Source organism: Marmota marmota, unplaced genomic scaffold (genome assembly GCF_001458135.2).
Source record: "Marmota marmota marmota unplaced genomic scaffold, marMar, whole genome shotgun sequence".
NCBI lineage: Eukaryota > Metazoa > Chordata > Mammalia > Rodentia > Sciuridae > Marmota > Marmota marmota.
This window is the reverse complement of record NW_025999961.1, coordinates 2,606,448-2,630,295: the sequence shown is the minus strand read 5'-3', so window position 1 is coordinate 2,630,295 and position 23,848 is coordinate 2,606,448. Positions and strand designations below refer to the sequence as shown.

At 37.6% G+C, this 23,848-nt stretch overlaps 1 protein-coding gene and 1 pseudogene across 6 annotated transcripts in view; both read right to left on the bottom strand.

Annotated features, from left to right (window-relative positions):
* The window catches only part of Cplane1 (ciliogenesis and planar polarity effector complex subunit 1), a 150,240-nt gene that overhangs the window by 34,527 nt on the left and 91,865 nt on the right, over nucleotides 1-23,848 (bottom strand). For 5 of the 6 annotated variants that reach the window (XM_048802882.1, XM_048802883.1, XM_048802884.1 and 2 more), the window contains 8 exons: nucleotides 21,858-21,945; nucleotides 15,857-16,021; nucleotides 13,024-13,054; nucleotides 12,369-12,500; nucleotides 9,266-9,431; nucleotides 7,653-7,711; nucleotides 7,063-7,230; nucleotides 2,860-2,984 (listed from right to left, as the gene is read on the bottom strand). In XM_048802882.1, the coding sequence (XP_048658839.1) occupies nucleotides 2,860-2,984; nucleotides 7,063-7,230; nucleotides 7,653-7,711; nucleotides 9,266-9,431; nucleotides 12,369-12,500; nucleotides 13,024-13,054; nucleotides 15,857-16,021; nucleotides 21,858-21,945 (934 nt within the window). Of the gene's footprint in view, nucleotides 1-2,859; nucleotides 2,985-7,062; nucleotides 7,231-7,652; nucleotides 7,712-9,265; nucleotides 9,432-12,368; nucleotides 12,501-13,023; nucleotides 13,055-15,856; nucleotides 16,022-21,857; nucleotides 21,946-23,848 lie in introns of those variants that run through there. The other variant, XM_048802885.1, reaches the window with a different exon arrangement.
* Nucleotides 2,991-7,056, bottom strand: LOC125616734 (annotated as a pseudogene).

Genomic DNA, 23,848 nt, shown 5'->3' with positions numbered 1-23,848 from the left:
AAAATAAAATACTTGGGAATCAACCTAACAAAAGAGGTGAAAGATTTATATAATGAAAACTACAAAACCCTAAAAAGAGAAGTAGAAGAAGATCTTAGAAGATGGAAAAATATACCCTGTTCATGGATAGGCAGAACTAACATCATCAAAATGGCGATATTACCAAAAGTTCTCTATAGGTTTAATGCAATGCCAATCAAAATCCCAACGGCATTTCTTGTAGAAATGGATAAAGCAATCATGAAATTCATATGGAAAAATAAAAGACCCAGAATAGCAAAAGCAATTCTAAGCAGGAAGTGCGAATCAGGCGGTATAGCGATACCAGACTTAAAACTATATTACAGAGCAATAGTAACAAAAACAGCATGGTACTGGTACCAAAACAGGAGGGTGGACCAATGGTACAGAATAGAGGACACAGAGACTAATCCACAAAGCTACAACTATCTTATATTTGATAAAGGAGCTAAAAGCATGCAATGGAGGGAGGATAGCATCTTCAACAAATGGTGCTGGGAAAACTGGAAATCCATATGCAACAAAATGAAACTGAATCCCCTCCTCTCGCCATGCACAAAAGTTAACTCAAAGTGGATCAAGGAGCTAGATATCAAATCAGAGACTCTGCGTCTGATAGAAGAAAAAGTTGGCTCCGATCTACATATTGTAGGGTCGGGCTCCAAATTCCTTAATAGGACACCCATAGCACAAAAGTTGATAACAAAAATCAACAAATGGGACTTACTTAAACTGAAAAGTTTTCTCTCAGCAAGAGAAACAATAAAAGAGGTAAATAGGGAGCCTACATCATGGGAACAAATTTTTACTCCTCACACTTCAGATAGAGCCCTAATATCCAGAGTATACAAAGAACTCAAAAAATTAAACAATAAGAAAACAAATAACCCAATCAACAAATGGGCCAAAGACCTGAACAGACACTTCTCAGAGGAGGACATACAATCAATCAACAAGTACATGAAAAAATGCTCACCATCTCTAGCAGTCAGAGAAATGCAAATCAAAACCACCCTAAGATACCATCTCACTCCAGTAAGATTGGCAGCCATTATGAAGTCAAACAACAACAAGTGCTGGAGAGGATGTGGGGAAAAGGGTACTCTTGTACATTGCTGGTGGGACTGCAAACTGGTGCGGCCAATCTGGAAAGCAGTATGGAGATTCCTGGGAAAGCTGGGAATGGAACCACCATTTGACCCAGCTATTGCCCTTCTCGGACTATTCCCTGAAGACCTTAAAAGAGTGTACTACAGGGATACTGCCACATCGATGTTCATAGCGGCACAATTCACAATAGGTAGACTGTGGAACCAACCCAGATGCCCTTCAATAGATGAATGGATAAAAAAAATGTGGCATTTATACACCATGGAGTATTACGCAGCACTAAAAAATGACAAAATCATGGAATTTGCAGGGAAATGGATGGCGCTAGAGCAGATTATGCTAAGTGAAGCTAGCCAATCCCTAGAAAACAAATGCCAAATGTCTTCTTTGATATAATGAGAGCAACTAAGAACAGAGCAGGGAGGAAGAGCAGGAGGAAAAGATTAACATTAAACAGAGACATGAGGTGGGAGGGAAAAGGAGAGAAAAGGGATATTGCATGGAAATGGAAGGAGACTCTCATTGTTATGCAAAATTACATATAAGAGGTTGTGAGGGGAATGGGAAAATAAACAAGGGAGAGAAATGAATTACAGTAGATGGGGTAGAGAGAGAAGATGGGAGGGGAGGGGAGGGGGGATAGTAGAGGATAGGAAAGGTAGCAGAATACAACAGTCACTAATATGGCATTATGTAAAAATGTGGATGTGTAACCGATGTGATTCTGCAATCTGTATTTGGGGTAAAATGGGAGTTCATAACCCACTTGAATCTAATGTATGAAATATGATATGTCAAGAGCTTTGTAATGTTTTGAACAACCAATTAAAAAATAAATAAAGTAAAAAAAAATAAATAAAGATAAAAAAAAAAGCAGGATTTAACCAAAGATTTTTATCAAAAGGATTAGAATTTGTGGTATTTCAATTTTCTGAGAGGAGGCAGCATATAGAGAAGTAGTTTCTAAGTGTATAAACCCTATACCCAGTTTGGGATTAAATACTGGCTCTACTACTTCCTAGCTTGTTATTTAAGCTTCCTCTACCTTGGTTTTCTCATCTTTAAAATGGGAACATAATAGTACCTATGTCACAGGGTTGTAATTAGAGCATAAAAAGAACCTGGAATATAATTTAGTTATTAAACATTTTCAGTTGTATACATTTGTACCATATGTTAACTATCAGCATATCCTTTTAATATGTAATCATTCTACAAATAAGTATGTTTTACTTTAGGAATCAAAACCCAATTCAAATATGGGAAAATTAACTAACAAAAGGTTAGCAATGAATAACAGGTATATCTTCAAATATGGGAAAAGATGCCCAAAGGTAAAAATATATTATTTCAATGTGAGCTTCTTTTCATTCCTCTTCTAAGACATGGCCACTCTATAACTACCAAAGCTTGAGTTGAACAAATGTCTACTTTAGTCAGAAATACAAATAAAAAAGACTCCCAAATAAACTACCTCTAATTCACTGACTGTTCAAATTATATTATGAAAAGGCCACTAGTTAAAAAAGATTTATAGGGCCTTCTCATTTCAAAGCAATAGAACAAAATCCTGGTACAGCTAAGTCTTTATCTATCCCTTGCATTCTGTTGATATCAGCATTCTTTGTTACTAAGATTTATAGCTTTTACTGATGAAAACACAACTGTGGAAATAAGAAGGAAAAATAGGTCCAAATTACACAAAATTAAAAAAGCTTTAAGTCTTACCACATCGCCAATGTGAATCTTGAGATGGTTCAAGTGTTTGCCCTTTATGGGTATGACTTGATTTTGAAATACATTTGACTTTTCCAGGTTGATTTATCAGAAAATTATGCCCATGGTGATACTCTCTACAACAGAAATTACACAATAACTATTATCCCTAATATCTCATATAAGTGACAAATTTTAATATCTCAAAAATCCCAAATTATAGCCCAGATGAATATATGCACTTGACACCCTTTTTTTTTTTTGTACCTCAGTGTTATTTTAAGATTAAAAAAAATTCGTTGTAGATGGACACAATACCTTAATTTTTATGCGGTGCTGAGGATTGAACCAAATGCCTCACACTTGCTACGCAAGCACTCTACCACTGAGCTACAACCCCAGACCCTCAGGATTACATGATGACTCTCAAGAAATTATTTGTTTTATGTCATACCTCAAACCTTGTTCATTTGTTTCAAAGAGATTATTTTTAGTTCTCTCTCTACCCATTTTAAATTCTCCATATATTTACCAGTTATTTAGTATTTGATCCCCTACTTTATTCTAGAAAAGACACAAGGGGAATATTTGGCATTTTAAATAAACTCCAAAATACAAATGCAAATGATCTGATTATGTTTGGGTCTGTGTTGGTAGCACTTTCTGTAGGCTCTTATTAATGTTCATGATTCTAATTACATAATTGTCAAAGGTGGTATCTTTTTACTACCAGATGATTTATTGCTATAAGTAACTAAACAAGAAAGAGAAGAGATAGGCTGTTGTTTCAGTCAAGACAGTTGGCATTCTCTCTCCAAGGTCTGCCAGATGTGTCTACTCAAAGCCTTAACAATTCTTTCTGAACAGTATAAACATGAGACCCAGCATACCTGGGTAACAACTGGGCCAATTATACACTGATTAAAATAGCACATAATGAGGGCACCCAACCAGGCAGGATGCCCTGAACTGACAGAAGTAACATGTATTCATAGGATGTGTTGAATACAAAACCTTAAAAAAATTTTCTTTTACATTAATACTAACACAGAACACTTTTAAACATTCTTCAAGAATAGGTGCACAAAGAATTACCTCTTTATTTCCGAATTCCCAGCACCTAGGACTGTTTTGAGAAAAGCCGGGAGGCTGAGCACCTCCCCTTCCCAATGATGTCACTTTCTTTGCCAGAGCAGCAAGGTCTAGCTGGAGAAGAGAACCAACAGGGCTCCAGGGGGTGGTTAAAAGTCACCAGGCAGCTGCTGCGCAAAGCAGCAGGGGATGGACGCTGCCCTGGCAGGGTGGGAAGGGAACAGCAACTTTGGTTGGACCCAAGGATCCATGGATTTGACCCCAATGTGCCCTGGTGGTCCTGTGGGATTGTCCTAGGCACTGGATGGTCCAGACCATCCCTGAGGAAGAGTGGTGGAGCCAGGGCTGGGCCTCCAACCCTGGGGTCTAAAGGAAGTAACCTCACCCAGCATGGTAACACAGGGTCATTCCACTGCCTTCCAATCAGATGTACAGAAACCAACACTGACAGAGACGGGTCCTGGGAGAGCCTAGTGAGTTCACAAGGAAAGGTCAAGCCAAGCCAAAGGGTAGCACACAACACTAGGGCAAACCAGCTGCTGGCAAGATGCCTAGGGTTTGCCAGTTCATCTAGTTTTAGTGCAAACTGCTGAGACTCAGTTTTCTTCTGCTGGAGCAGGCTTTCCAACAACTTCCTCTGCACCCCCATTCCCAGCATCCTTTCCAGGACTGGAGTGCTGAGGGCCACTGGGCCACTGGGCCCCTGGGCCCCTAGCAAAGCTGACAGGACCATTCTGCACAGCCTCATACTCCACAGGACCCTACCCAGATAGCTGGCAGGGGCCATCTCTTCTTCCCTGACCTCTTGCACAGGGATGTTAACCTCCTTGGAGGCCCCATCTTCCTGCTGCCTACCCAGCACACAATTTCCCACATCTCTGTCTTTGGAGAACTGGTCTTCTAAATTCTCATTTTCTTCTGCTAGTCATTTGTCTCTGACACTGTGTTTACCTTTGGGTTTCCTCAGCTGTGCATGTCTTCTTAGGAGAATTGCCACTGAAACTTTTAATTCCTTCTTGATTTTCTGAAGTAGATACAGTCTCTGAAGTAAGACAGTCGGCTTGGTGGATACGCTCCCTTCCCTGGTAGTCTTGACAATGTGAGTTGGTAGCACACAGGTGAGCTGCCAGCCTTGGGATGCCCGTGAGTTCAGCAGAGTCATGCAGTCAGTCTGAATCTCCATGCCTTCAGGGCCATCCATTGTTTAACAATAGCATCATAGCCCTGTCTGCTTTTGCTAACTTCTGTACAAACAGCTTCAAAGATGAATACTACGTCAGTCAAGCTGTGTAAGGAATCATCCGCCATTCCAAGGTGGAAGAGTGAATTCACCAGGACTCCTTTCATGTGCTCCAACCAGTTGGCATCCAAACTCCTCGCTATCTGGCCATTCTTGGAGACAGCAGAAAGGAATACTGATGGGACAGTATTGCCAGCACTTCTGATAGCTCTTCAGTTTGTTGAAAGGGCAAAAATCTCCATTTTCCTAGAGAGGAGCCTTGTATGTGTGTCCATCCACTGTTGGGCTCATCCCCTATGGGGAAAATCCTCCACCCTCTCCAGAGGATAAGCTGGGCTCCTTGGTGAAAGGCAGCTCCCCTGTGTGGCCTGGGCTGGGCTCTGGGCTCCCATCCACCCCTGTGGGAGCAACACACACGTCTGCAGCCCCTGGCTTCTCATCCTCAGTGATGCATGGTTTCCACATACCTTTATCACTGCTCTGGCATCTGTGGCGCCATTGGCAGTGGACGCAAGAGGGCTGCTGCCTGCTGAGTTCACAGGGGAGTGATACTGAGGAATGACACAACAAACTCCAGGCCCCGACTTGCAGCCTCCTGGACCTTCATAATAAACTCTGGGATGATATTTTATCTGTCAGATGGTCTAAGGAGGAACAGCAATCTAATTTGAAGATGTAACCTTCATTGTGAAGATGAGTCTTCTGAGATCTGTCAGTTTTCTTGACCGAGATTGGCCCTAAATATGTGCTGGAGGGGAATCTTTTCCTGCCTGTGAATGGGCTGCCCAAGGGGTGCAGGGTAGCCAGGGAGAACCCCTGCTGGTACAGCTCCAGGAGCTGGGCTGGCAGGTCCCTCAAGGAGGCCAGCCTCACTGCTGAGGACCATGGGAGCTCCACAACATCCAGAGGTGTGAACTACAGGAGGCAGTACTCATAGGCCACATCCACCTTGTTTTCTACCTGAGGCCTCTTCAAAGTTGAATAAATATTCCCAGGCCATTCCTCGTAGCACTTCCCTAACTTGTTCAATCCACAGCCCATTTCAGCAGATTTTGCAACTGGCGGTGGAGAAGGCGCAGGCTGGGTTCCCTGAGACAGTGTGTTGTGTCCTGGGAGGAAAGCGGGTGGGGGGGAAGAGGGGGGTGGCACTGCCTGCTCACGTATCAGTCCCTCAGGTGATTGGTGTATGTGTCCCTCCCCAAAGCCTAAGGCATACGTGCTCCCGCTCACTAAAGGTGGTAATTTTTAACAACACAGTGCTGCCAATTCATGTCCACCACATGGATTACCAACAGATATAACTTTGCATGTTTGTTAGCCATATACAAGAAATTTTAAACTTGGGTACATTAGCACTTTCAATTAATTTCTGCTTAACGACTTCTACCCAAACCTACTGTCTGTGATTAAGGTGAAATACACAACAGTAACTACAATCAGATGAACATAACTTGGAAGGGCAGAGAGGGCAGCAGGAGAAGAAGTAGCAAGCTGATGGGAGCTGGCTGTTCCTGCCAGAGTGAAGATGACAGGTAGAGAAACAGGGAGATAGCAATTAGGAGTCAAATTAGAGAAACAAATCTTAACAGAAACTAAAAAAAAGAAGACAGTACTGGACAGATATGAAATGTCACACTTCAGGTATACTGAAGTGCTTTGTTACAGCTTAGTTAGAAAGAGAATGCCATTTTTGCCTTTTTCCTTGTGATTCTATACATTTATAAAGACCTCATAAATAAGGAGCTATTTTGTTCTTTATCATCATAATTCTAAGCAGGGTAGATGCAAATACACTGAGCTTCAATCACAAAAGTGATACTTTTTTTTTTTTTTAACTAGGTCCAATGTTATTTTTCCAAATAATATGGTGAATTGTGTCTTACCTCCTTGGAGAAGGGCAGCACTGGTGTCCAGAATGCCAAGCAGTGCTGGGTTTGTTAGGAGATGGTTTCTGTGCAGTTACTGGCAGTTGTACTGATTCTGATAACAGTTCATTCATCAGACTGTATGCTTGTGTGATTCGCCGACTATAGTGGTCAGAGAGCAGCAACCTTTTAGATAAAGAATTAAACACCATTTATTTAAAAAGTCACTTTTAGTTCTTATTTTCAGAGGGAACACAGTACTTTTGTTTTAGTACTTTTCAAATCCTTCTAATCGTCAGATTTCTGAAAACCATTAGGAAGTAGAGTATATTATTAAAGACATTTGTAGTTATGGTCTTGAGGGTATTTCCCAAATACACATGCATATCTGGTTGGGAGAGAGAGTACAACAGAAATGAAAGTCATAAAAACTGTATGGTGCCAATAATATTTGAAAGCAAATTTCTAAAAAGGGTGCTGAGTCTAATTATTTTCTTTACAATGATATCTCCCACAATTTTCTGTTTATTGACAAGAAGACAATTATGAAAATAAATTTCTAAGGATTATCTACCAGAAAATGCTCAGGATATAGCTTCCAAGCTTACCTATCTTTCTCATGCTTCATCTTTTGTCTCAGCCTGATTTCCTTTGAAGTCATGTAAAACTGCATAAGAAATATTCAGTTAATTCATTATTGTTCAGCCAAAAAAACCATTAGACATAATTCTACTATTTAGAAAATAGTACAAAATGCGGCAATATTTGATAAAACTTTCTATCCTAAAGCAAAACATAAAAATGTTAAATTAAAACATCATATAATTAAATGGAATGCAAAATGTATTTTACTAGTTATATTTTTTCGACAGAGGACATCCTACAGCTGCATAGGGATATAGACACTTTAACTTCATCTTCAGTCTGGTGATTAATTTCCCCAGTAGCTTGGTTGAAAAAGCAGAAAGAGACACTCATTTAAAATCATTTTAATATTGTCAAATATTTATCAAAAGCCTACTGTAATGAGTTTGCTATAATTTATAAATTTTTCAAAATTATATGTCAGAAGGCAAACTGAGACAAATGTCAAATATATATATATATATATATATATATATATATATATATATTATATATATATATGATTCCAGAACATGAAGAATTATTATTGTAAGACTAGGATGGAGCTCAGTGGGAGAGTGCTTGCTTTAACATGTGCAAGGTCCAAGGTTCGATCCCTAGCATGGAATAAGAATAAGAGGAAGAGGAAAAAGAAGAGAAAAATAAGACAGGTAAGTAAAATACATTCTTTAAATAATAGTTCACCTACTTTTACATCATATGGAGTTTAAATGGGGCAACCTTATCTGGAAAATAAACTTACATCATTTGTTAATAATGCTTTAAAAATGAAGTGTTATCATGTTTTATTTCAAATAGCAAAGTAAGGGATAAACTGTAATCTAACTATAAGCTAAATGTGATTTTCACAGTAATGTGGTTATCAAACACTACTTTTTTTTGCTTGGTAGCAGGGATTGAGCCCAATGGCACTTAACCACTGAGCCACATCCCCAGCCCTTTTTAATATTTTATTTAGAGACAGCGTCTCACTGAGTTGCTTAGGGTTGCGCTAAATTGCTTTGAACTTGTGGTTCTCCTGTTTCAGCCTCCCAAGCTTCTGGGATCAAACACTACTTTGTTTTACCTTCTTAAGAAAAACTATTCCTGACCTGAACATGGGGATGCCCGTATTTCAGGGCTCAGTAAATAAATGCTAACAGTTTAAAGGCATTTAAAACACACACACACAGATGACTGCTCTGCTGGTACATGATTAGATCATAATTTTATTCTTTGCAGAAAACAAGTTTAAAAATGGCTTTAACACACATATATCCATTATTTAACTGCTACTCACTCCAATGAAAAAGATACACAATCACTCAACCTCCTCATTTGTTTAAAATATTAAAGTCATAATTAACTTGAGGGAAAAAGAATACTTAATATAGATCAACAGAATATAGTTTGCACAATATCGTGCTATACTTTGCTAATGTAATTTCTCAACTTTTCCTGGCATAAGTAAAATGTTGACTTTTTATCCACCCAATAAAAAAAAGAATCTAAATTATGCTAATTTTTTTGAATATTTGCCAGAAAAAAATATAGACGTTGTATAATAATTCCATTACCCTTGATACTGCAGACTTACTGGATTGCTTCTGGCACAGAAGGGATCATGTTCTTGCCCTCTCTTTTCTGCCAGCTGATTTAAGTACTCTGCCATTCTTTCTTTTCGTTTTCTTTTCATCCAGGCTCGAATCTCTCTTCTCTCCTTCTCAGTTCTTTGTGGACATCTGCCAGAAGAATGCTGAATCCTGTGAAATTTAATGAGCAAGGCATCATTGGCTTTTAAATTTGTTGTGTAGGTAAGAACTACCACAACTTAATAGTAGTATTCGCTTGAAAAGACATTGCCCTGTCTTGAAAGTAATGTACACTTATGGTCTCTAATCAACTTGTTCCAGTCTCATTCCCACAACTCCAGAGAAAATGGTCTCAGAAAGTTCACCAACTATTCTCTGTAACACTTGCTTTAAATGTTATATTTAAACAGCTTTTCCCTCTTTAAACTGTCTTACCTGGGTCTTTTCTTACTCAAAACACTACATAGCCTCCTTTCATCTCTGCTCACCACTTCAATATTGATGCCTTAAAGGTTCTGTTTTGGACTTCCTTATCTACCATTCAGTTCCTGGACCATCTCAACCACTTCTTTTTTTTTGTACTTTCTAATTTTTTTTCATTTGTTCTTTTTAGTTATACATGGCAGTAGAATGAACTCTGGCAAATCAACCACTTCTAAAACCTACACACACACGTAAGTTCCAAGCTGCTGCTTTTCTGGATCTAATCCCATCTTCAGGTCCACGCCACACGTCTCACAATCTGGCTGAGTTAATGACTAAGTATGGCAGGAATGTACTGGCTGGTTCATTTCTGAAATATGGGTGACTCCATGCGTGACATGGCTTGAGGCCCTAACACTGATCTAGCTGAAATATTCTTAAAATGGTGCTGGCATTCTGAAACCCTATCTCCCTAATTCTCTTTCCTTCCATCTTTCCTCACAAACATCTCCCAAAACAAATCTCTTATACATCAATCCCATCTTGGCTTCTGCTTCTTGGAGGATCTGAACTAACATAAGTTGTACTTTGGGTGGTCTGAGAAAACAGGGGATAGATGGCAGTGTGTGAAAAAGGCACCATACTAGATGGAAGCTGGGTCACAGATACAGACAATGTGGTTTATTCTGAACACTTGCTTAACGAGTTTGGCTCTTGGGATGTGCCAGGAAGGATTCCCAATAAAATCCTAGGCACTGAGTCTAATCAATTGCTAGTAGACAACATCTCACATGTGTTGTCACAACCTGTTGCTTGAGGAATTATGTTATGTCCTTTGTGACTCCACTGGGAGAGGATTATGGGAAGCCTGTGCCTGGTTTCCCCTGGAATTTACCTAATGTGCCTTTTCCCTTTGCTGACTTTCCTTTCAACCTTCTTGTTGAAAATTCATATTTTATATTTCATATTTATGGCCACAAATATGACTAAACACTGTGAGCTCTCCTAACAAAATGCTGACCCTAAGGGTGATCTTGGGAACCCTCAACTTCAGAGCAGATCTGCATCTGCACTGCAGTCTGACAGCTGGTCCCCACATTTCATGGCTCCCTTTTCTTTTCCTTCACAGGCATTTTCCAAACAAAGCTCTTCCTTATCTAAATCCCACCTTGGCATCCGTCAGAGGACTTACAGTTAATATTAGCGAATGAATGTTATCCTGGAACTTTACATCTAAAACTACATTTTCCAATTTGCTAAAGAAATTATCATCAGTCATGTAAGAAAACCTATCATCCTTACCTCCTGACAGCCTCCAGTGTTTATTTACCCTGTGACTTACACTCTCCATTTTGATTCACCTCATCTCTGGACTCTGGAAGTAAGTCATCCATCTGGCTCCCATGTCTAGCTGATGATAACCTGCTGCTGAGCTCTGCTGCCAATAGTCAAGCCAGCTTAGTGCTTCTGTCCCCACACAAGGTACTCCCACACCCTTCCAATGAACAAACTCTAGCTACATCTGAGTCCTTGCCCTTTGTTGACCATATCTTTGCATATTGTCTGTCTGTAATATCCTGTCTTACAGTTACCAGTCATTAGCAGAATACAATTTCTATTAATCCTGAGATACGAATCAAATTCCGAAATTGTGACTCTGCTTTTTGACTGACCTTTTTTCCCTGAGCTCCCATAGCACACTGACAGAACTTGATCCTACATTTACATCCTTTCAAGAGTAGAAACCAAATATTATTTTTATATAATTTTAGAAAAAAAAAGAACTATTAGAGTTAACTAAATTCATTAGTTTAGGAAGTTAGGGTCTAACATGGTCTTTATATAAGGTAATAATATAGTAGATAAATTATATAAACAAAAATAATCTTTTTTTCTAAATAATTTTAAGTTATAGATGGATAGAATACCTTTATTTATTTATCTTTATGTGGTGCTGAGAATGGAACCCAGGGCCTCACACATGCTAGGTGAGCACTCTACCACTGAGCCACAACCCCAGCCCTTCTTTCTTATTTTTTTTAATTTACTGTACTGTTTTCTTTTAATAGTCTTGTAAGTTTGATGATAACACACTGTACTTTCACTGAAGTAATAAGTGGAATTATATCTAAAACAGATAAGGTTGACTGTTTTCTATGAAGCAACTAAGGGGTATAAAGGAAAATAAAGGTGAGCGAGCCTTTATTCCATCCAGGAAGAGTTGCATGGAAAAGTATTTTAACCTAATGTTCTGTAGAAAGGCTACTGCAAAAGTAACCTAAGGGTTAGTATTCTGGATAAAATTCCATGAAGTAAACCATTAATTACTTTTAATAAGAAACAGCATTCATTCTATGTTGTACTTACAGTGATTAGACCTGAGAAAAACTCTCCAGATATAGATGTGCTCTGTTAGTTAGGTACAAAGTACACTTTGGGGAACATGGAGGAATGGCATACATCACAAAAATTATTTAGGTAGAAAAACTCCTAAACTTCAAATTTGTTTAATAAAAATTACATTGAAATGTGGCAAACCATTTACATTCCTAAATCAGAAACATTTTGAATGGGTTAAAAAGTAATTCTTTAGCGGCTAAATGCCAGCTTAGCATGCCAGAACGCAGTGGTCCATTTGTAGCATCAAAATAACCACAAAAAGGACTCTTAGTGAGTCCAGATTACCTGGAGATACTCCTTGCTTGTTGTTCTGTTAAACCAAGCTCTTTACTGGAAACTCCGCCTCTAGTTATAAGATCATTGATAATGTCTGCAATGTCAGTCAATCCAGCCATCTGGAGTGGATCTACTGAAATACTTCAATTGCAAATGAAATTTGACAAACAGAAACATTTAAGCATTTACAAATTAATTACATTAGGAAAAAACAAATATAAAAAACTATACCATTCAAGAGCATAAATAGACACAAAATGATATGTGTACTTTTCCTTTTATTTCTATAATTCTGGTGTCTCCCACAAACACCAACTCATCAACAACTGATGACTTTGTAGGTACTCTTAAAAAAAATCTTTAGGCCCAGGAGAAAACCTCTATGGGTCTTGTCTGTTCAAATTTAATACATACTGAGTAAAAGAAAATGTAGCAAATGTAGCCTATTGTATTGTAATTACCTGTGTTGAAAAAGCAAGGGATGTAACAACATTTCTCAGTTTCTCAGAACATTCCATTCCCAATAGAAATTTATTATATTTCATTAAACTTCAAAAAGATGTATAATATATAAGTTCACATTCAAAGGACAACAAAATTTCCAGGACACATATTCATACTCAAATTTTAAGTAAAATAATGAACTACTTCTTAAAATATTTACCTTTCAAATAATTCATCACTGTTATTCACACCTAAAAAAAGGAAACATTAATAAAAGTTACACATATTGGAAAATATCTAATTTAAACCCAGAAGATATTTACTTGGAAGAATAGGATCCAAAGAATGATTTTTAAGCCTTGCCCAATATAAACTAAGTATCTCTAATGCAAAACATTTAATCTATTTAACCTTCTACATGTTTAATCTGAAATATAATTAAGTTAATATAGGGAAAATGTTCTGACATCTCATCTCAAAAAAGTTTCCTTGTTAAGATTTTATTAGAGCTCTTCGCAATGGCACACACCTGTAATCCCAGTGGCTCAAGAGGCTGAGGCAAGATCGAGAGTTCAAAGCCAGCCTAGGAAATTTGCCAAGGCCCTAAACTACTCAGTGAGACCCTGTCTCTAAATAAAATATAAAAAAGGGATAGGGATGTGGCTTTGTGGTTAAGTGCCTCTGGGTTCAATCCCTGGTTACCTGTCCCCTCCCACCCCCACATGCCCCAAAGGATTTTATTAGACTAAGAGTAACTAAACTTCTCCTCAAACTTAGGCATCCACATGGGTTTTTTTGTTTGTGTGTTTGTTGTTTTTTTTATGTGTGTATGGTGTGGTACTAGGGCCTGAACCCAAGGGTACTCTACCACTGAGCTTTATTTCCAGCCCTTTTTTATTTTTGAGACATGGTCTTCCTAAATTGTCCAGGCTGGTCTTGAACTTGTAATCTTCCTGCCTTAGCCTCCTCAGTCATGTTTGTTTGTTTTGGGGGTAGCTGTAGATGGACAGATGCCTTTATTTATTTTTATGCGGTGCTAAGGAATGAACCCAGTGCCTCACACACACTAGGCAAGCACCCTGCCACTGAGTTACAGCCCCAGCCCATGAATCGTAATTTTAATATGAAAGAATTTTGCTTTCTTGAGCACATATTGTTCTATTTATTAATCTTCAATTCTTTTATCTTTGTTTTCAGGGTCTGGGCACTTGTGAGTTCTTAATAGTAATTCATTAAATTTAGCTAAGAGGGAAATACTTCCTATAAATGTAAAAGAAAAAAGTTCCATTAAAGAAACATTTCCCCCCGCTGTACTGGGGACTGAACCCAAGGGCACTCTACCACTGAGCCTCATCCCCTTCCTTTTTTATTTTTTCCTTTGACACAGGGTCTCACTGAGGTTGACCTCAAACCTTGCGATCTCTTGCCTTGGCCTCCGGAGTCACTGGGATTACAGACAGGCATCATCACACCTAGCCAAGAGATACTTTCTATCGGTGTTTGAGTGGCCTCTGCAGATCTACTCATGAAGAGAGCTTGAAGGATTCCCTCCACCAACTGGCTGGATGAGAAAAGTGAGATCTTAGTCAAGATGGTAACCTCTCAGGTTAAAGGCTGAAGTTTTAGTTAACAAACATAGGTAACAAGTTGCTCTTCCTTCCGTTAGTAACCAGTGACCACAGGCTCTCAGCCACAGCAGCTACAAACTTGACAAACCTTGCCAAGCGGGGAAAGTTTAGTTCTTTGTAATCATTGCTGCAAAAAAAAATTGCATTGCTGAAAAAGAGAATGCCCTTTTGCAGGACTCCAAAGCACTTTGGTAATGAGCACAACTTAACTGAACAGCCTCATGTTTAAAGATTAATTGTCTCACATCACAGAACTGAGGGCTGCTGATCCCTGACAAAGATCATCCTCAAATGAGTTAAGAAAAATCAGTTATTGTGAAAGAAAAAAAGTATACAAGGGCAAAAAAGTATTATATTCAAATGAATACCTTTAAAAGTAACTACATATGGGTATTCTATCCTTACTTCATTTTCAAACCATTTTTGGAATTATTCCTTTGGGACTGCCTTCAATCCCAAAGTGATTGATTGATTTTACTGGTGATTTACTAAACAAAATCAGCTTTATTCCTTGGTAATTGTAATTCTTTATTTTTGATTCCAAATGGAGATACTCAGACTGATAACTTACTTCACTTACCACAAAGTGCCTCTAAATATCTAATGGCTGTTACCAAAAATATTTGCTAGTAAAAATACTCAGAAGAACGTGCTAAGAAATGGAAGTTAGCTAACTGCAAAAGAGGAAATCTATACTATTTTTTGATCAATAATGCCAGATGACAACTTTGGAGGAAATACCCATTAGGACATCTAAATTCTTTACTTTATTAAAAAATAATAATATGATTTCTTCCTAAGTTTATAACCATACATTTAATAATAGAGAAAAATATTTAATTTTTCCATCTTTATGTGGGTTGTATGTTAAATACTACGTCTTATTATTTATAGGACAAAATGTATTTTTTTGTTCTAAAAAAATAACACTTTTAATTTAATTACAACCTCCAAATGAAATGGAGCAAAAAGTGGCACTAAATCTTTCTAAGCCTCAATATCCTAAACTATAAAATGGGGAGAATATAAAATCTACTTCATAGGCTTAACTCAGCATCCAAGCATACAAAACAGCAGTGTCTGGCACATGATAAGAGGCCCCAGAAATGACAAACAGTATTTTGTTCTCAGTTAAAACTCAAGTTCTGACAACTGGCAGTTTGAATTTCTCGACTTTTGTAAGAACAACAGTGATTCCAGTTGTTATATATTTAGCATGAATACATTCACAGAAGTATAATACACAGTTGAAGCATATCTTATGAAGTTCTTCATGTGAGTAGCACAAATTTTAACTTCCTTCTCCCGAAAATAAATATTACAAAATGACTTCACAAATCCTTCATGACTATATTCCCAGTATACAGTTCAGAAACATAATAGAAAATAAAAGTGTGTACAAATGAAAAAAGTGAAGAACATTACCAGGTGAAGGAGTATTCTGGTCACTGGAAAGACTGACAGCTGAATCAGCAGAAAGGAACACACAAGTTTTCGGACTAGAATGATTTTCCATTACCGAAAATGCAGCTTCTGAAGTCTCATCTTTGTCACTTCTATCTTCTTCATCCATATGAGTCAGGAAATTCACTAGTCCAGAATATGTGTTACAATTAAAACGGTAGGAGGGAAAAAACACATGGAAAAAATATAACAATAACACTTCCAAAGGACAACACAAATATACTGGACATTTGCAATGTATTATTCAGATCACTTTCTACTGTATAATGATGAACTAATTTAATATGAAATCTAAAATGAGAATTTTCTCATATGAAGAATAATTACATTTAAGAAAGCATAGAAACCACAATAAAGGAAAAGATAGATTCAAAAAAGAAATAGAAATTATAGATATTAAAAATGAAGCGACAAGAATTAAAATCATAATGAATAGGTGAAAAAGCAATGATGACACAGCAGAGGAGAGAATTAGCAAACTAGAGGAAATCACCATGAGATGAAGAGGCAGAAATCATGAGAGTGCTTTAAAAAATAGGAAGAGAATGAGAAGGTCCAACATACCTCTATCTGTTTATTAGTGTATTATAATTATGCATAATAGTGGGATTCACTTTGTCATAATCATACATGTACATAACATAATTTGGTCAATCTTTTAACCTAATCCCTCCTCTTTCCCTCCCCAATTCCTGCCTGCTCTACTTTACTGATCTCCTTTCTACTATTATTTTGATTAGTATATTATAATATATATATAAGTGGGATTTACTGCAGCACATTAGTACATGGACATATCATAATTTGATAGATTACATTCCCCAGTATTCCCTCAAGCCCTCCCCTTCTCTCTCCCTCTCAACTGCCTTTCTATTCTCTGTTGGTCTCCATTGTTCTAATAGTGTTTTTAGAAGACAGAGTAAAATAATGGAGTGGAAGCAATACCCCAAAGATAATGGATGAAAATTGAAGATAAATAAAATGAAATACACATCTAGACATGCTGTATCAAAAAAGCAAAATAAACAGAAATTTTTAAAGCGATCAGAAATAAATGAACAGCAGTTAGACTGACAGCACATAGGTAGTGTAAATTCAGCCATTAGGAATGTCAGTATATAATGGGATAATACCAAAAGGACTTAAAATAAGCATATTACAGTGCCAGCTCAATTCACAACAGCTAAACTATGGAAGCAACCTAGATGCCCTTCTAGGGCATCTCATATGAAGAATAATTACATTTAAGAAAGCATAGAAACATAGAATATGTACATCATCTACAGATGAATGGATTAAAAAACTGTGATACACACACATGGAATACTCCTCAGCCTTAAAGAAGAATGAAATTATGGCATTTGTCGGTAAATGGATGGAGCTGGAGAATATCATCCTAAGCGAAATAAGCCAGTCTCCAAAAAATAGAAACCAAATATCTCTGATATATGGATGCTAATTTTTCCAGAGCCATCCATGGGTTATGTGTGGACTACACCAGCATTGTAGCCTCTCATAGGAACACCTGGTATTTAGGAACTTCCCCTGGCAATCCCACAGGATAAGATTGCCCAAATATATGTGAATTTCTATTCAGCTCTGCCTGGTCCCACACAGCACCAGAGATGGGGTGACCTGCTGCAGCCACACAGCCTCTCAGAGATGGGTGTGACCTGCCAAGATGCCAATCAACCTGCTGACTATAAGACATCAAGAAGCAAGACTCCACCCCTGAAACCTTATCCATGCCTTTGATGTACCCCCTTAAATAAACCACGGGAGCCATTTTCTAATTGTCCAGCTCCAGCTCCTGTATGGGCTGGATCTATCAGGTGCTCTGCTTCAAAACTCTCTTTGACTCTGTGTCTTTTGTTCTTCACTGATTCTGACTTATTTTCTCCAGTGGCTTATACCCTCTCCTTGGCAGGAAAAAGGACCCCCTGGCGAGGTGCTGGCAGCCTCCCCATACTAATTCATAATGTTGGGGAGCCTAGGGAAGAATAGTTATTTTAGAGTAACTATTTAGAGTAGAGGGGAGTGAAGGGAGGGGAGAGGGTTAGGGTTAGGAAATACAGGAGAATGAATCAGACATTATCATCCTGTATGCATATGTAACTGTACAACTGGTGGGACTGTACATCATGTACCACCAGAAGAATGAGAAATTACACTCCATTACGTATAATGTATCAAACTGCATTCTACTGTCATGTATAACTAATTAAAACAAATTTAAAAAATTAAAGCACACACACACAAAACAAACAAACAAACAAATGCTAAGGGAAATTCTAAAGTTAGAATCCCAGAATTCTGTAACTCAGTTATAAGTTACCACAAAAAAAATTACAGTAAAATTAAAGTTATTTTCAAAGACTGAGAATTTACCACTCACAGACTGTAGATGAAATAACAAAGGAAAGAAGAAGGAAATGGAATTCTTAAAGTAGATGCAAGAAGCAGCTGTGGGCAAAGCAGAGAATAGAAAATGCCCAAGTGCATCTGGCATGTTATTTCATAAAACTTGTATCTTATTTTTACATATTTACATTATTTAAATTATGAAAAGTTTTAAACGAGTACTTGTGGGCAAAAAAATTGACATGTTCAAAAACTCCTAAAGAAGCACTGACTAAATAGACAAGTGGGACCAAATGAGAGGGTTTAAAACCAGCATAGATTTAAGTTATTTAAAAAACAGTATCAGAGTATATCAAGGGAATAAATCATGTTAAAGGCTCATAAGTCCTTATATTGCTTGGGAAGTAGATACATTTACCTTAATTTTTAACTCAGTATGAAACAATTACTAAAAGAATAGAAATCAAAAGTATAATTTCTGAAGCAATGGAGGGAGAAGAATGTGATAACTTAATCTAATAAAAGGCAAGAAAGGAAAGAAAACAATAAAGGAAAAAGGCTCTTTAACCCAGCACAGTGGTGCATGCCTATAGTCCCAGCTCCTTGGAAGACTGAGGTGGAAGGATCATTTGAGCTCAGGAATTTGAGTACAGCCTGGACAACAGATGCAAGACTGCGGGGAGTGGGGCATGCTAAACAGGAAGCACCACGGATTTTAGAAGTAAGCACAAATATGGCAATAAATACAATAAATGAACACTGATTATACTTGCCAATTAAAGAAACAAGATTGTCTAATTACTTAAAGGAATGAAATATAGTTATATGCTGGACACAACTACAACATAATTACATGCTTAAAAGTAAGGGGATGTCCAGTTTATAGGACATTCAATGGAGCGAGGAACATATTATTAGATGACACCACACAGGCTCAATTAGCAAAATCCAGATTCTGACAAATACTTCAAGACCTACATCCTCAGTTCTTCAATGAATACACTGCAAAGGGGAAAAACAACAGAGAATGGGAACCTAGAGGGGAAAAGAGACTTACATAGAAGCTATCAGCCCTACTTGGAATCCCACTAGAACAAAGAAACTAGCTTTAAAAATAAAACAATTGGCAACATTTGAACCTTGATTAGGTTCATCTTAATATGAAAATGTTGTTTTGAAGGAGTAAAACATTATTAGGCCTATGCATAAAAAGGGAACTTCATCTTTTAGAGATACATCTAAAATATTTATGGATAAAATAATGTGCTGTCTAGATTTTGCTTCAAAACAATCCAGGAAAAGGTGGGAAGAATGAGTGAGAGTTTGGGTAAGAATCAATTAGTTGTGAGTTGGTAACATTAAAAAGCTTAGTACTGGGCACATGAAAGTTAATCATACTATTCTTTCTTCTATTGAAATATGCTAGAAATTTTTCATAATAGAATTTTTTGAAAGTATCAAAAAAGATGTACTAGAAAAAGAACACAAGTATGCTAAGGAATTAGACAAAATTAACTACACAAAGAGGATCATTAATGATAAAATAAACAAAATTCAACAAAACATATAACATTCCTGAACTATATTCATCTTAAGCCTCAAATATATAAAGCAAAGTTTATTGTGTGTGTGTGTGTGTATGTGTGTGTGGTACTTGGCTTGAACCCAGGGGTGCTCTACTACTAAGCCATAGCCCTGGTCCCTTTTATTTCTGAGATACGATCTCTCTGTGTTGCCTATCCTGGTCTTGAACTTGCAATCTTCCTGCCTCAGCCTGCCAAGTTGCTGGAATTACAGTTGTACACCACCACATCTGGCTGAAATTTATCAAATTTAGCAGGAGCCATAAACAATTCCACAATGATTATGGACAATTTCAAATGTATATTTCTGAAAAATGAATGATCAGGACTGCAGTTGTAGTCAGCACCACATAAAAATAATAAAATAAAGGCACTGTGTCCACCTACAAAACTAAAAATAATTTTTTTAAAAAGAATAAGACTAAAGAATGAAAGAATATTGGAAATGTGGACAATACAATTTAGAAACCTGAGTAATGATTTATACACTTACCTTATATCAACCAATAGACAATGTTTATTCTCTTCAAATAAATGTAGAATATTTAGAAAAAATGACTATGTATACTAGGCCACAAAGGAAATTTTAACAGTATCTAAGAAGTCATACCATCATATATATCATCTAATCACAACACAAGGAAAATGGAAATCAATTACAAAAACACATCACAGACCACTTAATATTTAGAAGATAAAAACCCTTTCTATGATATGAGCTAGTTGTATGGACATCAAATGACATGCAGGTCACCACTCTTATCTAGGTCCATGTGTGAATATGTTCAGCCATAAATGCACATATTAGGAAATAACAGAGTTAAGAAAAAAGGACAAACTAACCTCCCAAAATGGAGGAAAAATAAAGGTAAGAACAAAAATTAGTGAAAAAGAAAATTAAGAAACAACAGAGAGAATCCACAAACCAAAGCCTGGTTTTTCAGAATAGACCACACTGCTGACAGGCTGAATGAGAAAGAGAAAGCAGGTACATACTACTATAGAAAAAAAACAAAAATGCAGAATGTAAAGTCATAATTACCCTAATTTTTCTTCTAATATTAAATGAAAACACTGAACACCTCACCACTGCTTAGTAAGACCTCAAATTCCAGTTCAGCTGATAACCACAAATAGCAACCTCAGCACGAACCTCTGCAGTCCTCTGCAGTGCAGCCAGCAGGTGAAATCCACAGAAATAAAGACCCAAGCCACATCATGGCCCCTTTCTGGTATAAAAGGGAAGGGAACTGGCCTCTTAGGGGGAGAAAAATTGGCACGTGGGCCTATGGCGTGTGATTACCCAGCCTGAGGTCAACAGACTCCGCAGTTAGGAGATATAGGTTAAAGCTTTTCAGGTATTTTTACTCATATTATAAGGGTTTAATCTGGTCATCTCATGCTAGTTAGGAACATGGGAGAATTGCAGACTCTGGGACAGGAGTCCCCTGTGTTTCTCCTTTGCTAGCAAAGAAATAACATTTCTTTTTCTTCTTTCTCAAACAAAACAAAACAAAAACACACACACAAAAAAAATTCTTAAATAAACTAAGTTTGGAGCAATCTTTCTGTGACAAAATGTTTTTTGGTAAAGAGATTGGAAACTATTCTACTTGGTGCTTAGTGAAAATATTTTGAATTAGTGTATATACCAGAAGTTATCAATCAAATAAATAATTTTTCAATATTGTTTAAAATCAAGAAAGAAAAGAAAAAGAAAAAAATGACCTTGAAATGAAAGCTTATCACATTATTACAAAAATAATCCTGGGGAGCAGGGGAACAGCTCAGTGGTAGAACGCGTGCTTAGCATGCAGGAAGTCCTGGGTTCAAACCCCCCCCCCCATTTCCCTCTACATCCTACTAACCAGAAAAATAATAATAGTAATAATCCTACTCTAAAACTTAGGGGGCTGATTGGCTTCTGCTCACATATGAAAACTTTTTCTAGTACTCGTATTCCAAGAAGCCATGCTTATTTTTAAAGCCAGGCTTCAGTCACAGAGCACCCTACACACCTTCTTCAGAAATGCTGATGGCTTTTGAAGCTGCTGGTTTTTTGTATTCAGGGCCAGAAGACGATTCAACATGATCCATCAATCCAACCTATAGGAAAAAACATACAACAAAACAACTCAGTTTTATACTTTGATCATTTCAAAGTATTATACATAATTTTGTGTATGGTTTAAACATCTGCATTGATGGGATAAATGGGAAAAAAAGGGATTAAATCCAATATGAGCTACATGACAGAAATAACAAGGAAGAAACTATTTGTGGCTTAAGAGGCTGAGAAAAATAGATTCACATAATTTCAGAATGGGAGAAACTGTAACTACCACCTAGACAAAATCTTTCATTTTATAGACGAGGGAACAGGCCCTGAGAGATTCAGCAATATTTTAGTGACAGAACATGATTTCAACCCAGGTCTTCAAAGCTCCTTGACCACAGTATCCCTCTGCCTCTTCTAGGTCTATGAGATATTTTCTTTAGGAAAGTCAAAGTGTTTGTATTTATGTACACATTTTAATAATAGGGCAATCACATTTTAAACACTATATCAGGTTTATCGTTTGAATTAATGTTATTTCCTTCAATGCAGTCATCCTGGAACACTAATTTACTTTTAAACTTGAGCAAATATTTTTAGAACTATTCCTGTGAAATTGTCTCTAAGCTTCTGCTACAATTATTAATATAACTGTTCTAGTGGCAAATCTTTGGTATATAAATGTGATTTCACCACAGAATCCAAAAACAGCAAAGGTCAGCAAAGGCAAGCACTAAACACACATTTATCAAATGCGACAGACAGCAAAAATCAGTTTTCACCTTCCAACCCTGAAATGCTTGGACTGGAGGAAGCTGTATCCAAATTTCTCGAAACTCTCTGCCTCCCTCAAAGTCAGGAGAGCCAGCAAGTACGTTCTGAAAAGATGGTCAGGGTGATCCTGACACTCAGCTGTTCAGCAGCCTACCACAGCCAGCCCTGTGGCAGCTCTGCCCCGACATGGCCCCTTTGGCTGGCTGTTTCCTGAGGCTTTCACTAGGTGTGGTCCAGCCTGCTGTCAAAGCCTCACTTTGACAAGGCAATGAGCCCACAGGACTCTGCTTCACCTTTTACTCACTCCATGTGCTCTCTCCATCATGATTGGAATGTTGCCCTGATGATTCCAAAACCCCTATTTAGATCCTCAGCTTCAAAAGCATATGTCCAGCTAACTAATCTCATGGCACCTCAAATTTAATATCTCCCCAAGAGAAATCATGGCACCTCCTCCCCCAGCACGGGCACCTGTACTTCCCCTTCCTTAATTTAGAAAATGCCTCCTCCATTCTCCTGGGCTGTAATGTGGGTACCACTGTGGTCTTCTGGTACTTCTGGTACTTCTGGTCTTCGCTGGTTTCTCTGACTTCCTACAGTCTGTCAGGCTCTTCAGTACTGTTCTATCCTGCCCTCTATTCCTACTGCTATAGTTGAGTCATTTTTGAACATTAATTTTTGCTTTGGGTATTCAATGGATCCCAAACACCCATCAGTGAACCTCATATAGAACTAGAGCATAAGAATCATCTATGAAGTTTGTTAATGTTGTCTCTACCTCAGAACTATTTAGAATCAGAATCTCAAGGAAATGGTACCAAGATATTTGCATTTCAAACAAGTTTCCAAGATAAGTGATCAAGTCTGAAATCACTGACCCACTTGGTCTCCCTGTCTCCAGTCTTCTCCTTTCCAATTTATCCTCCACACTACTATATCGGATCATATCACCCTAATGCTTAAAATAATGCTAAACATTTTGCTTGCTGATAGGATAAACTCCCAGTCACCTGGCATGACAAATAATCTTTTCCTTTCTTATTTCCTTTCTTATAATCCCATCCTTTCTCTGATGCCAGATATCCAAAGCCCAATCCCACTGGCCTCTACCACCAAGTAATGCTTATACAGTTCCCCAAACATTCCATGCTATTTGACACCTTTCTGCTCTTGCTCACA